At 44.5% G+C, this 14,583-nt stretch overlaps 1 protein-coding gene across 3 annotated transcripts; it reads left to right on the plus strand.

Moving 5' to 3' along the window:
• The first annotated feature begins 849 nt into the window (after positions 1-849).
• Positions 850-9,370, plus strand: ADCYAP1 (adenylate cyclase activating polypeptide 1). Of its 3 annotated transcripts, none has more exons than XM_032311044.1 (5): positions 850-1,552; positions 1,864-1,974; positions 4,158-4,289; positions 4,741-4,839; positions 5,988-9,370. In XM_032311044.1, the coding sequence occupies exons 2-5, from the start codon at positions 1,865-1,867 to the stop codon at positions 6,175-6,177; spliced, it is 531 nt and encodes a 176-aa protein (XP_032166935.1). In that variant the 5' UTR covers positions 850-1,552; position 1,864; the 3' UTR covers positions 6,178-9,370. The 3 variants fall into 3 exon arrangements, with proteins under 3 accessions (XP_032166935.1, XP_032166932.1, XP_032166934.1); XM_032311041.1 differs by having other exon boundaries at positions 851-1,538; XM_032311043.1 differs by lacking the exon at positions 850-1,552 and having other exon boundaries at positions 1,789-1,974.
• The last annotated feature ends 5,213 nt before the right edge of the window (positions 9,371-14,583 follow it).

Genomic DNA, 14,583 nt, shown 5'->3' on the forward strand with positions numbered 1-14,583 from the left:
AAGGTGTTCAAATAGGCCACCTAGAGATCTACAAACCAGGACTAACAGGAAACAGAAAGCTCTTTACTCAAATTTAGGCAGGGTCTGACTGTTCTCAGCATTAAGGGCATTCATGGATACTGCAAAGGGGGAACGTATCTGAACAGTGGGGAGACTTGGACAGTGAATTGTTACATTAATAGTATCAGCACCAAATCTTCAGATTTAGAGGCTCGGGTGAAAAATTAAACCAATGGTAATTTTCAATGTTTGTAGCATCTGCGACCAGAGTTCAGCACTCAGAGCTTGGACAGCTCCACAGGCCACCCACCGGATGCAGCTTTAACCCTAATCAATCTACTCATAGCCAGACTGTCAACGACAGCCAGACTCATTAGCGATTTACTGAAAATCCTCCAAGACTTCCCTTTAAAAACAAAACGACTTCCACATTTAATTGTCTATCTAAAAGAACATACGCAAGAAATTAGGAGATCTAAATTAAATTTATTAATAGGAGAGGTTGATGGTGCTTAATTCCAGAGACCAGAGCTCTGATTGCTGGGGCTTGATGAAGAGTAAAGAGAAATTGTATGGACATAATTAAAAACATAACTTTCACCATCCTCTAGATTCTATGAATTCTTTACCCATTCTTGAGAAATGGCTAAAACTGAAAACCATCAAAATAATTGCACTTCTTAAAAATTGGATTGTATGAGTGAAAGGTGTTTATGAGAAGTCGATGACTCCGGATCTTATCATCCAAGAGGACAGCACAGAATAGTTAATATGTTCCTTGAGGGACTAGGATGCTGACGTCTTTTTCTGATACCCGATCATTACGTGACTGGGAAAAAAAAAAAAAAAAGGAAGTCATTCCATGAATAAAAATCGGAGCGCAACAGTGCAACAAAATATTCTGTACTTAAAGGCCATAGGCAGACAGATGTTGACAAAGAAGGCTCTTCTAAATCCACGTTCAGATAGATTTCTGGTAACTGCACATATAAATAGGAGCAGAGGGCCGGTCACCTCTGTAACCACCGGCAGCACCAGCAGCAGAAGCCGCAGCTTCAGACGCAGCCAGGGGGACCTCACAGCAGAGAAGGCGCTGCCGACTTGCACAACTGCCTGACCAGGCGGTTGCAACAGACGCCTGCCGAGCCCGGGGCCCTCCCTCTTCCTTCTCTACTTCTTTGACTTTACCTCTTTTCCTTAATCACTTAGTTCTTTCTCCTGGTGGACTTAGACCCCTTTGTCTCCAACCCCCACTTCAGCTCCTCGCCTCCTCTTTCTTCCTTCCCCATCTCTCTCCTCGCCCCCTTGCCTCGGTGTCACGCTTCCTCCTAGTTCCGTGCGTCTGCAAACTTTTGAACAGAATACCGGCCTCAGCAAACAAGTCCTCCAGCTCCTCCTGCTGCTCCTGCTCTTTCCTGCGGCTTCTCAGACACTAAACGCCAGACGGTGGTGCCTCTTGGGTTGTGACTCCAGCGCAGAAACTTGGAGGAGCCCTTTGCCCGCCGTCCTACTTGGCAACAAACCCTCTCCTAGCAGTGGTAAGAGTTGAATGGTAAGGGGGAAAATATCTTACCAAATCAAACGACTTGTTTGACTGCTGATTCTTTCACCAGCATCAGGGGACGAGTTAGCTTTCCTCCGCACCAGGTTTGGCGAGTTAAGCGGGCACTAGGTATATACATATATATGTTTTTCTAACTATAGCGAGAGGGAAGTGGCAGGGCGCGCACGGGCTGTCATTCAGCGGTTTTCAACCGGTGCTTTGCTCTGTCCCTCCCCTACTTCGGGGAGTTTCTTGGGGTTGGCGGGTGAAAGGGCAGGGGCGTTCTGACAGCTGTGTGCCCTCTTTCCCCTTCTGCGCAGAATGGCCATGTGTAGCGGAGCGAGGCTGGCCCTCCTGGTCTATGGGATAATAATGCACAGCAGTGTCTACTGCTCACCTGCCGCCGCAGGACTCCGGTTCCCTGGAATCAGGTAGGTGCTGGCCGCCTGGGCTGAGCTGAGGCTTAGCTTCCCCTAACACTTCTTCGTGGTTGTCCTCCTGCAGTTCCGCGGTCCCGGCTATGATGGTCTCCCCACTGGCTCCCAGTACGCCGCTGTCAGCCTAGGTCCGGCCTTGGGTCCTTGGCCCCGGCTCCGTGCAAGGTTGGGGCAGGCTCCACTGCGGCTCAGCGCCCCTCCCCCAGCCCGCAGCCGCCAAGGACCCCGGGTAGAGCAAGGGAGCTTCAGCGGGCTGGAGAAACCTCCCCTCCCCCAGCCCCGCCCGCGGTAGGGGGCAGGGCCCGGCCGGGAGATTGACTTCTTTTCCCTATTCTTAGCTTGAGTTAGGAGAACTACTTCTCTGGTGCCCGCAGCCAGGTTGGAGAGGCTTGAGCGTGAAGCTCCCGTGGACTTCGCTTTGTTACAGCTTGTTCTGGACTCTCGGGGCGGGGTCTCCCTCTCTCTCCTCTGATCTCCCTTTCACTTCAATTCGAATTCTTTCCCCTGGAAGAGCTTTCTCTCAAGTGATACGTTTTCCAACTGCAATTTGAGTCTCAAACTGTCTTGGGGAGGGGGAGTGTTGGCCGGGTATGGTTGAGGAAAAGCGTTTTGAGAGAAGGAAGGACAAGAATGAGTCTGAAAGGAAGGGGGAGAAACGGATGAAACGCATGAAAGGAAGGAGGGAGAGAAAGCCGGCAGGCAGGTAGGACCAGGACAACCTTGCTAGCCCGAGGCTGGAGTAACCCTGGCTTTTATCTTAGCCCCTGGTTTCAATCGGTTGGCACTGCCAGGTTCCTTAAGCAACCCCAAAGTCCCGGGGTGGTCGCCGGAGAGTGGAAGCTCCCTTTGCAGCGCAGCTTCCGCGCTTCGCCTTGCTCCGGACTCCCAGCAGCTAGGAGCGCGCCTTCTGCCGGCTAAACTGCTTCTCCAAGCCGCGCCCAAGAAAGGTCGCCGTTAGCGGCCGCTGACCGGAGAGATGGGTTCTGACTTCAGTATTAGCATTCCAGCATCTGGGCACGGGGCAGGGATAAAAGTGGCCAGAAAGACCCGGGGACTCTGGGAAGCTGGGCTATAGAGGAGGCGCGTCGCCGAGGAAGGGCTGGGTGTGGGGCGGACGGAGGGATGTGCTTTCCTTATCCTTACCTCTCCACGGATTGGGGAAAGGCGAGCAGAATAACGAAGTACGACTCTAAACCCTACTAGAGAGCGCTACTTGTCCTGGCCGCGTTCCGAGTCTCTCCAACGGCCCAAAGCGAGGAGGTTTTGCGTTTTAGCTCATCTCTCCCCGTCCTGTATCAAGGATAGAGGCGCTAGGCAAGGGCGACTTCAAGACCGCGGCGCTCCTGTTGGCTCTCGGTCTCCTGTTGACCCTTTCCCTTTCCGCCGACCCAACATCCCTAACAGATTAGCGCGAACTATTTTTTTTTTTAGCGGACCTAAAAACCCTATTTCACTCCCAGCAATTTTCAAAGACCCGAGTGCCTGGCACTTTCCTTGGGCGAGGAGCACCGGTGTGCGCAGACATGCCACAGAATGAGCCACGGCCAAACAGGCTAAGTTTAGGGGCATCTATTATTCATGTTCCTGCCAGATCCTCTCCCGCCCAAAATAGAAGTCGGAGGTTCTCCGTGACCTACATCTGCGCGGGGAAGGGCTCCCCTGGGCTCAGAGGCTGGGTGGGGGTGGCTGGCGGAGTCGGCCGCGGCACACCCCACCCATCCACCCTCCTTCTGTTTTGCTCTGGGCCTCCCCTATCGGGTCTTCGCGTTGGCCAGAGTCTTGTCTCTGAAGACCTTTCTCGTCCCCGCCCGTGGCTGCTTGTTTGGGGTGGCTCAGGAGCCAGGCCCGTGGAGGCTGGGGGAGGTAAGATCCTTTTCTGTGGGGAGGTGTAGGGTGTCGGCACAGACGTCTGGGCTTCCTAGGGCCCTGAAGGCTGACCCTTTATCCGCGAGAGGACCGGTCGGAGAGCAATTAGGAGGGATAGGGAATTTCTCTTGGGTGTACTTTCTTTCGCCTTACCTCTACCCCCTCCCCCATGCCGGAAGAAGTGGCAATTCTCCGTGGGGGGAATCTTTAGAATGAAGGAAGATCAGTGCAAGCCCCTTTCTTGGGGTCCTGGCAGAGCCGGGGAGAGACCTGTACTGACCACTCCTTCTGCCCCCGGGCTACCCCGGCAGGCCGGAGGACGAGGTGTACGACGAGGACGGAAACCCGCTGCAGGACTTCTATGACTCCGACCCTCCTGGCCTCGGAAGCCCCGCCTCCGCGCTGCGCGACGCCTACGCGCTCTACTACCCGGCGGAGAAGAGGTACCACGCGCGGCCTCCGCTACGGCCCGGGACTGAGGGGGCGGGAGGAGAAGGGTGGTGGCCCACCGAATAGGCTGTTTTTCATAAAAACCCCCAAGCCTCTCCTCTCTCTGGCTGATACCCGTGAGAGCGACAAAAAGTTAGTAGCGGGCCGGTCTGTGTGGCTATGAGGGTCGCGTGGGACCCAAAGATCTGTTGCCCAAGGAGTGGCCGGGAGTGCGCGCCCCATCCAGACTCCATGCCTGGCATCCCCGGAGGGCTGCAGGGACTCCCGTTCCTAACAGTCAGTCGCGGGAACATCCCAAAAGAGTAATCGGCGAGTTCTGTGCCTCCGGGGCGTGTCCCGTCAGCCATCCGGAGCGCCGAGGCGCGTGCGTGCCTAGCTGGGGACCTGGGGCTGCCTCTTGGGGACAGTCAGTGACCCTGGGCGCTCGCTTTGCCTCCCCGTTAGAGATGTCGCCCAAGGGATCCTTAACAAGGCCTACCGCAAAGTACTGGACCAGCTGTCCGCCAGGAAATACCTGCAGACACTCATGGCCAAGGGCCTGGGGTAAGAGTTTGCGAAAGAGTTAAGCGCCGCAGGACAGCGCGCGCTCCGGGGTGGGTGTCCGTGCGAGCGCGCGCGGGGTGGGCGGTGCCGCTTCTGCGTCCGTGCGTGCGCGTGGGCCCGAGGGTGCGTCTGCGCCGCAGGGTCTTCGGGGCCAGCCGGCGGTCCCTGGCGGAGGTTCTCATCGAGCACCTTAAGTTTGGCCAGACAGTTATGAGCGGCAAAAGGCAAGGAGAAGGCAGAGAAACTGGGGAGTTTGATCCGTTTTGAATTTAAAAACGAAGAAAAATCAGAGAGCCTCCTTCCCTCCCCGCCTCACCTCCGTCCGCCCCGAGTGACTGAAAACCTTCGAGCTTCGCGGGACGATTTGCTATAATTTCTAAGGGTGACTTAAAAAAAAAAAAAAACACCAAACATTTCTTTTTCTGTAAATTCATATCGAAACCAACAAATCCTCAAATTTGGTCGGGGAAACAAACAGTTCTTGCGCGTGCCAGACAAACCCAGAGCACAGGGCTTGCGTGGAGCATCTCTGAGCAGAAGGCAACATTTTAATAAAGCCCATGGGGAAACAGATTACATTTTTCGCAATGAATAATTCATGTGATGAAAAATATTGCCTACAGCCTGTCGACTTATATTATTATCATCACGTTTTTCAACTCAGCGTGCGGAAGGGAGGAGTGCCCATGTCTGACTAGGAATTGCAGGATCGATGTTAAACTCCCAGGCAGCAGCCAACGTTGCTCTTGGGGCTTTTTGGTTATTTTCTCTGGCGGGGGGGTGGGGGTGGGGGTCGGAGGGATGAACAGGACAATTTAGCGCAAAAGCGCTGATGGTCAAATCTCAAGGAGCAGCATCTGGAGAGAGGGTGGGCGTGAAGCACGCCTGCCCTTGGCCCGGACCTCATCTCGGGTCCCTTCTGTAAGGATTTAGTGCCAGGAAAGCCTCGGTGGGGAGAGCGGGATGAGGGGTTTACATCACAGCCCTCCCCTCCAGCTGCTTACTGGCAGAGGAAGGCGGCGCGGTGGGCGATGAGAGCTGTGCCTTCCCTGAAGGCTCCCGCGTGGGGTGGGGCCCACCTGCTCCCCGCAGCTATTGAATCTGTGTCTCCCGCCCCGCCACCCTCTTCCCGACCCCTTTCCTTGCAGTGGGAGCCTAGGCGGCGGCGCAGAGGACGACTCGGAGCCTCTCTCCAAGCGCCACTCAGACGGAATCTTCACCGACAGCTACAGTCGCTACCGGAAACAAATGGCTGTCAAGAAATACTTGGCGGCCGTCCTAGGGAAAAGGTATAAACAAAGGGTTAAAAACAAAGGACGCCGAATAGCGTATTTGTAGCGATGAGTTATCAGCTACCTTGTGTATACAATCCTGACACAATGAAAAGTCACTTTCCCAACTGACTGAACAGTCATCGCTCATGTGTTCTATCCAAACATGTATTTATGTATGAAGTAAAGCCATTAAATGAATATTTTGATAATAATATTGTTTTTTCTTTTTACAAAGCACTAGAGAATGCACAGATATACTTTGTGGACCAATTATTAATATATATATATTACAAATATATATATTACGAATATATATAGGTATAAAAGACAGCAGTTCATACAGAGTGTGCACAAGGATTGAAAATTCGCCTGAGCTGTTTATGTTTTTATATAAAATAAGTAGAAAAATAGACAATCATTGTTTTGAATATTACTCCTATTTTTGTAAAATGGAATTAAAAGGATAGTATTTTTATCCACGACAGGCCTGAAGATATTAATACTGACCATTTGCTACTGTACATAATGATGCCCTGCTCCAGGGAGATTTGGAGGTAATGATTTGGGAGAATTGCTGAAGGGCATTCTTTTCTAGAGAGTCTCTGGGGCAGGCTGCTACAGTCCCAGCTGAACTCAACTAGGACTGTCCCCTTTTGTCCCCTCGCTGGATGGCAATTCCAGTACTTCTGCTTTCTTTGATTCTACTTTTATGTGTACTTGTCTCTCTTCAGACTCTCAGCCCAGAAGGAAATTCTCCTGATAAAAACAACAGCTCAATCCAAATTGTGCTTCTCCCCAGAATTCACATCACTCCCTGGGGGAAGTGTTGGTGGGTTGTACAGAAAAGGGAGACTTGGTAGAAAAATCTCCCTTCTCTGTACTAGCAGGAAACTCGATATTCCAAGGTTAGGGCAAATGGAACAGAGTGAAGGAAATGTAGGTATACTGGAAGAGGCAGAGCATAAGGCAGTCAGAGGAGGACCCTGGAGAGGGACTGGTTTGGAGCTGCCCCAGGTCTGGGACGCTGAGGGTAAGCTGAGTCCCACTGTAGGTCCCCTGCCTGACTGACTTTGGGCGCTGGATATTGGAAATGGATGCAAAGTACAATGTGTTTTTCTCCAGTGCTGTCAATATTTCTCATCTTGTGAAATGACCAGGATGCTCCCCTTTGAACCCAGCTCTGTAGGAGTCACACTTTTCTTTTGTGATTTTCTGAAGACTCTTTCTCACCCTCTTGCACTGTTGAAGTACCGTTTACATTTTTCACTCACTTCTCTTAAACTTGTGAATGCTTTTTGTTGTTTGGTGCAAGTACCTATTGTAAAGTTTAGGAATCCCTGTGTAGTTACCACTAAGTAATTATGCTCTAAATATGAACCCTTTGTTTCTTGTTTATTGAGTTTGTAGGTAAAATGTATTTTTCTACATTATGGCTTATTGCTTAGTAAAATTTATTTCATAAAACCAACCTTTGTCATATTAGAATGTGTAGTGTTCACATTTTGCTCAGTTTTACTAACTGATAAATCATTTAAACCTCATCTTCATATGTATGAGTACTATCTTATATTTGTGGTCAAGAGTGAGGTAAGCAAGCTCCAACAGACCCTGAGAACCTCCCCCTTGTATCCTTTCTTGGCTACAGAAGGCATGTCTGTCTGTTTCCTATCAATTCCTTGAACATGTGAGTAATCTCTATAAACAAAAGAACCTACACCCAGCAACCAGATCAAGCTACAACAGGCAAACCAGCCAAACTCCCCAAATTCAGGCACAGATTCTTTTGGAGAAAAAGAAAAAGAGAACAAGAAAAGATTAAACATTAGCTTGTAAAGTTTAAAGGACCTTTCCTTTTCCTTTACGGATTTGATTCGGTATGAAGTCATAAATCAAAGAAAACAGAATTGGATTTGCATTCCCAGGCGGGATGGATGCTGCCAGGAGATCACATTGCAAACACTGAAAGCACAGAGGCATTCGATCTATGCCTGAGTCCTGTGTATGGGATCAATCTTTCTTTAATTCTGCAGTCTCCTCAGGCAATGTGACACGGGATGCAGTTTGCAGCTTTAGTGCCTTTCTTCGCCTTTTAAATCGCCACGAATCACAGATGGCTATTTAGTGGCCCTACAATGCTGCAACACATCGGCTTGCATTTTAGTCTTAATTATTTGTTTCTTGGATAATGGGCAGAGTTTTCTGTATTTGTGTCAGCTGTTAGTGGTGAAATAGGGCTCTAGTTAACCTTTTATTTATGAAGTCTAATTTAGTGTTCCTGTGGCTAGTTGCAAGCATTTACAGTGATCACCCAGTTTAATCTTTTGTATACTTTTTAGAAATGCCAAGAGCCTTACTAACCTGGAGCAGATTTATGATATAGTGATAATTTAGGTAGGTGTTAGTCTTGGAGCTCTTATTTTGTGTGCAACTGATTATAAAAAACATCTTAACCAAGTATTATTACACACATGATATCTATAACTAGGACTTTGATAACTGTTATATAAAGTGTGTAAAATTTGTATGAATAAATTTTTGTAAACAATGTAACTTCGTCTAATGTTTGGAGAAAAAAGACATCTAGGAAATAACTAAAATCTCTTAAAGGATTATATTTTCTTTAGCAATCATAAGATCTTTCATGTTGGGAATATATAAGCTTCCATGTATTTTCATAAACTGTACTTTAATATCTGCTTGCTGTGTTAACTGAATTCAACTAAAAATTTAAAGTAGCTACTCAGATGCAGATGCCTAAGAAGATAGTAAATTCATAAATAGGCATGGGTGTTGGAACACTTCTAGGATGCACCATTTAGATAAATTTCCATCGCTTAGTGTATATATACATTGTGCCCAGTATTCAGAAAGTTACTGTCCACTGGGGAAATAATACCTGGTTATCAGTTATGCTACTAAAATAGCAGTATAACATGTTCTTTTACAAGTAAGTCTTCAGACTTAATTGTTCTTGATAAAATTCTGCATAAAAATGACTTAAATAATCAGTTTTGGAAGTTTTAAAATATGTTTAGAGATCTACAAACAACTATTTTTGATTAATGTGCTTTGGGTGGAAGGAAAAAGAACATGAGCAAGCAAAGAGTTAATTAAATACCTTTAAAAATATATTTTGAAAGGACAAAATGTGAACAGTTATTTGTGGATTCTTTGTTTTATTAGTTTATATTACCTAACTTTAAAGCAAAGCCTTCATATGAAATTCCCATGAATTTCTCAGTTGTGTTTATTTTGGAGTCTTTGATGATTTCTGGGCTTAAAAAATGTATTGAAAATCATTTATAATAAGTCAAATACCATTTAATTTAAATTGCCAGAGTTTCATCTTAAAAATTAATGCATTCAATTAATAAATCAATAACTATGTCACAGTAATATTAAAGAATGAGCAAAGATCAGCAAGGATTCAAAAACTATCTTCAGAACTTGGCTCAGTATTTAAGGCCCAGAATCATGTAGGGAGGAGCTTATTATCTAGAGATCTCATTTGTAGTAAATTAAAAAAAAAATAAATACAGTACAATTCATATTTACATTGAATTTTATTGAATACGTTTTTACTTCTTCATCTTCAATTGCCTACCCCATTGAGCTGCTGGTGTGGTAAATGGAAGAATGAAGAAAAATAATTTATTTGGTTGGGGGCAGGACTTGTCAAGAAAGTAGCGATAAACTCCAGATTGGCTGACTTCAAGTGAAGTTCATGTATATGGCACCTTGCTATCTTCTCTTACGGGATCAGTCAAATGATAGTTTTCCCTTGGAAGGCTTGATATGTTTAGGTAGCTAAGAATTGTGTTTTGTTGCTATTAGGGCTGTGAATACATTGATTCAATCCAGTAAATATTTATTGAACACCTAAAACCAGGCACATGGGTTAAGAGAGTTTAACACATGGGAGTTAAGGTAGTATTTTTCCAAAGAATATTCTTCCGCTACAAGATCATTACTAATAATGTAATTGCAGGCCTCCACCAGAACAAGTGAATCTGTGTTTTAAGTAAAAACCTTAGATTAATGTTCCCTAAGTTTGAGGCCACCTAGATTTAGAATTTGGTGATATGTGTATAAATGTTTGTGTGCTGGGACTGGGTGGATTTTTTTTTTTTCATGTTAAATAAGCAACAAGTCATGCTACCTACACACAGTAATATTTCAACAATATATTCTCCCAGGATGGATATTAGGTTCTTCAAAAAATCGCTGTATTTCCTGTAGGTCAGTAAGGCCATAGTTAGCATTATTTTACTTATATATTCTGGTTGGACATCTCTATCAAAAGGGCTTCTAGAAGGAGAGTGATCCTATAATTAGAGTCCGAAAAATCCAATCACGTGACTGAGAGATGAATGAAATTACTGAGAGAAACCATGCAGCCAGCTGGCAGTAATTCTGCGGATCCAGAAGTCAACTTCGGATTACATCATATCCAGATTTGGCTTGAATGTATCCCCTCAACTGTTTACAAGAGGATTTCCACTGGATGCCCCGCTATGACCTCAGATTCAACCTTACTGTTCACATGGTTACAAGATTGGGAACTAAGATCAAGTCTGAACTCTTGTCTTTCATTGCAATGCTTTTTGATGAAGGAAGGTGCCTGCTGCTCTTGCCACTGCCCATTGCTTCGTAGCTGGTCAGCTCAGTGTAGTCATTCCCTCTGTTCTCCAACTCAATCCTTCCTCTTTGGAAGGATGGATTCATATCTGTCTTTACAATGCTAAAGCTCCTTTTCATCTCCCAACCATCCCTCTGTGCCCCAATGTCTATTCTCTATCTACCCCATCTAAATATTCTGTAAGCTCCAACTCAAGTCCTCTTTTTCTAGGGCTCTTCCTCAGCCTCAAGTGACCATAGCTTCATTTCTCCCACGTTCACCCTTGCACTGTCTCTTGTGACCCTTACTCTCTGTAGTATTACTTCTGATCTCTAATTTTGCTCTGCTCTGCCTGCCTGCCTTCCTCTCTCTTTCTTTTATTAACATATAATGTATAATTTATTTCAGGGATGCAGGTCTGTGATTCATCAGTCTTACACAATTCACAGCGCTCACCATAGCACAGACTCTTCCCAATCTCCACCGCCCAGCCACCCCATCCCTGCCACCCCCCTCCCCTCCAGCAATCCTCAGTTTGTTTCCTGAGATTAAGTCTCTCATGGTTTGTCTCCCTCTCTGGCTTCATCTTGTTTCATTTTTCTTCTCGCTTCCCCTATGATCCTCTGTCTTGTTTCTCAGATTCCTCAGATCAGTGAGATCATATGATAATTGTCTTTCTCTGATTGACTTATTTTAATTGTTTTATAAGCTCATGACTGTCTTCCCAGCTAGATGAACTCCTGGAGGTCATGGCCAGTGCACTGCACTTTAATGCCAACATAATTTTGGGAACACAGTAAATATCTCCTTGAGTGACTGAAATAACCAGGGGACTTACAGAATTCACTGTGGCATCTCCCCCTTACTCTAATAGGACAGCTGCAAACTGTATATAGGAAGTGAAATTAACTTACTAATTAAGTGTTCATCATAAATCAAACTAGATCTCCCTCCAGGAAAAACTATGTAGAAAAGAATGCCAAATTAGATGTGCTCCTGCCATAAGATAAAATAAATGTAAATACACTTACAGGCAAAAGTCTGCAATAGGCTCAAGCGCTAGGCATTTGTTTCTGACATTCTGATAAAGAAAAGGAGGATTGTATTTTCATACTAAAAAGAATTTACTTTATGCCTCAAGACAATAATACCTTTTCCTAGAATAAAGGAAAAAGGGATTTCTTGAGACAGAGATGGGAAATTGGACTACCCTTAAAAATGATAATTTACAGAATAGTTTGCTGCTGCTGCCAAAGAAACTTCTCCCGTCAACAGAGATGTGATTTGAACCTGAGTTCATACACAGGAAAGAGGACATAATGGAAACTATTTTCTAACAACAATGGAACATTATAGTAGGTGGTATTATCTTGTCTAAACTTATTTTCTTGTCTCTATCTTTGCTGGACATTACAGAATCCTAATTCAGGGAAGAATATTACCTATAAACCTAAAAGAAAATAGACAGTATGAAATGTATCTGTGCACATTTCTCCTTCTCTTATTAAGTACCCTGATTTTTGCTCTATTGACCATATGTCGCTCTTGGCTTTTGTGGGACACTAACTCCACTTCTAGATATAACTACTCAGGATAATTGTACTCCTGGCCACATGGCAGGACTTGACATGTGATCTATCTTAGGATAGTGAGATTAGAGAAGAACTTTTTTTCCTGGAATTTTTATTGGAATTGTTTCTGATGGGAAAAGAAGTTTTATTTTCCTTCTGGGTGGTGTAGGATATAATGTAACACACCACATAAGGAGCCAGCCTCATAGTGGAGATGATACCAGGAAAGACAAAGAAGAAACATGTCCTTGACAATATCTTTGAGCCCTTGAATCAAACCAACACTTAAGCCTGAAACTACTACTGGACTGTTTTTGTGATATAAGCCAATAAATCCCCTTCTTGCTTAAGCTGGGTTTTTTGTTTGTTTGTTTTATTTTTTGTAATCTTGGCTAGGAATTGTGTTCCAAGTAATGGAAAACCCAACTCAAGGTGGCTCAGTATCTTTTCTTCAGAGCTCAGAAGAGGGTATTAAAACTGGCCGGCAGAGGTTCCAGCCAACAGGAAGTGTTACAAATTCCAGTGCCTCAAGGTTCCAAAGACTTCACATTTTCTGCTAAAATTGTGCTTTAATGTTTTAATATATAAAAATTATAAAATACCTAGAAGTGAACCCTAGTAACTTTCTTTTTAAACTATAGTAAAAACTATGCTTTGAGGAGCCCTCTCCAACCTATGCTACCAAATATGGTACTTCTTTGAACCACTAGTGCCTTAGAAATGCTCCACTCTGAAATTTTTAAAAAACTCTGCTTCCTGAGTACCAATCATTGCTGCCATTGCCTACATCCATGAAGCTTGTGATAAAACACAGCAGAGAGACACTTTGGAAGACAGTTTGGCTGTTTCTTACAAACTGAACATACTCTTAATGCAAGATTCAGCAGTTAGGCTGGATTTAGGTCTACACAGAAACCTGTCCATGGATGTTTAAAGCAGCTTTGTTCATAATTGCCAAAATTTGGAAGAATCAAGATGTCCTTCAGTAGGTGAATGGATAAATAAACTATAGTACATCCAGGCAATGGAATATTCTGTATTAAAAATAAATGATGATATCAAGCCACGAAGAGATATGGACAAAACTTAAATGCATGTTACTATGTGAAAGAAGCCAATCTATGTGAAAGAAGACAAAACTTAAATGCATATTACTATGTGAAAAAAGCCAATCTTCAAACTACGATTCCAACTACGTGACATTCTGAAATAGGCAAAACTTTGGAGACAGTAAAATAATCAGTAGTATCAAGGGATGGCAGATGGGTTGGGGATGGGGTTGGGGTAGGGACAGGAGATTTGAACAGGTAGAGCACAGGGAATTTTTAGGGCAGTAAAAAAAACCCTCTATGTTATAATATGGATAATAATGGATATACCATTATACTTTTGTCTAAACCTATAGAATGTACAACACCAAGAGTTGCCTTAAAGTAAACTATGGGCTTTGGGTGATTATGATGTGTCAAAGTAGATCCATTCTTGGTAAAAATCATACCATTCTAGTGAGTAATGTTGAAAATGGGAGAGGCTTGCATGTATGGCAAATCTCCATACCTTCCTCTGAATTTTGTTGTAAACCTAAAACTGCTCTAAAAAAGTCTTTTTTTTTTTTTTTAAGACAAAACTCAATAGAGACTCCCTCTAGTTTTCTGACATCCTATGCTTTGTTTTATAGGCTACCTGCCTCTTTCTCCCCTCACCATTTCCTCACCCATCTTGGATCAGTTTAATGACCCTCCCTGGATCCCTAAATGCGTTCATTCTCTGACTATTTCTTCTATACTCACCTTAACACTTAAACTTGGATCAGCCCAACCATGTGCTTCCTCCTGGTTGCTGAGGACTCTTGGGAAAATCTCGAATCTGTTTTGATCCAGCTCTGCTCATAAATTTCTGATTACCTATGCCCATTGAATCTATAATGCATTCACTTCTAATCAGTTCTTTTTTCTATTTCCTGTACTTGTTCTTTTTATTCTTCAAGATCCTCAGTTCATCTTGCTCTCTAACTTCATTGTTAACTTTGCCTCCCACATAGTAAAAACAAAGAAAAACAAAACTATCTCAGGTTTTTCCCCCTTTACTGAAATGTTTTTTTTTTTTTTTTTTCAGTTTGTTTCTATCTCGATTTCTGGCCATCTGTATGTCCTCCAAAATTTTACTGAATTTTCTTCGTATTTAATTGTCTCATACTTTCTGAAACCAATAACTCTGTAGCCTCATCCTGTGTTATCTAGCATCTCCTTCATTCTTGAAGATTTCTTTTCACTTGACTTGA

The sequence above is a fragment of the Mustela erminea genome, chromosome 13, assembly GCF_009829155.1.
Source record: "Mustela erminea isolate mMusErm1 chromosome 13, mMusErm1.Pri, whole genome shotgun sequence".
NCBI classification, from domain to species: domain Eukaryota; kingdom Metazoa; phylum Chordata; class Mammalia; order Carnivora; family Mustelidae; genus Mustela; species Mustela erminea.

Bases quoted from the DNA above. Each gene is read 5' to 3' on its own strand.
- ADCYAP1 (XM_032311044.1), top strand. From the start codon at position 1,865: ATGGCCATGTGTAGCGGAGCGAGGCTGGCCCTCCTGGTCTATGGGATA. The intron at 4,290-4,740 runs GTACCACGCGCG...CCTCCCCGTTAG, and splicing joins TACTACCCGGCGGAGAAGAG to AGATGTCGCCCAAGGGATCC. The intron at 4,840-5,987 runs GTAAGAGTTTGC...CTTTCCTTGCAG, and splicing joins CTCATGGCCAAGGGCCTGGG to TGGGAGCCTAGGCGGCGGCG.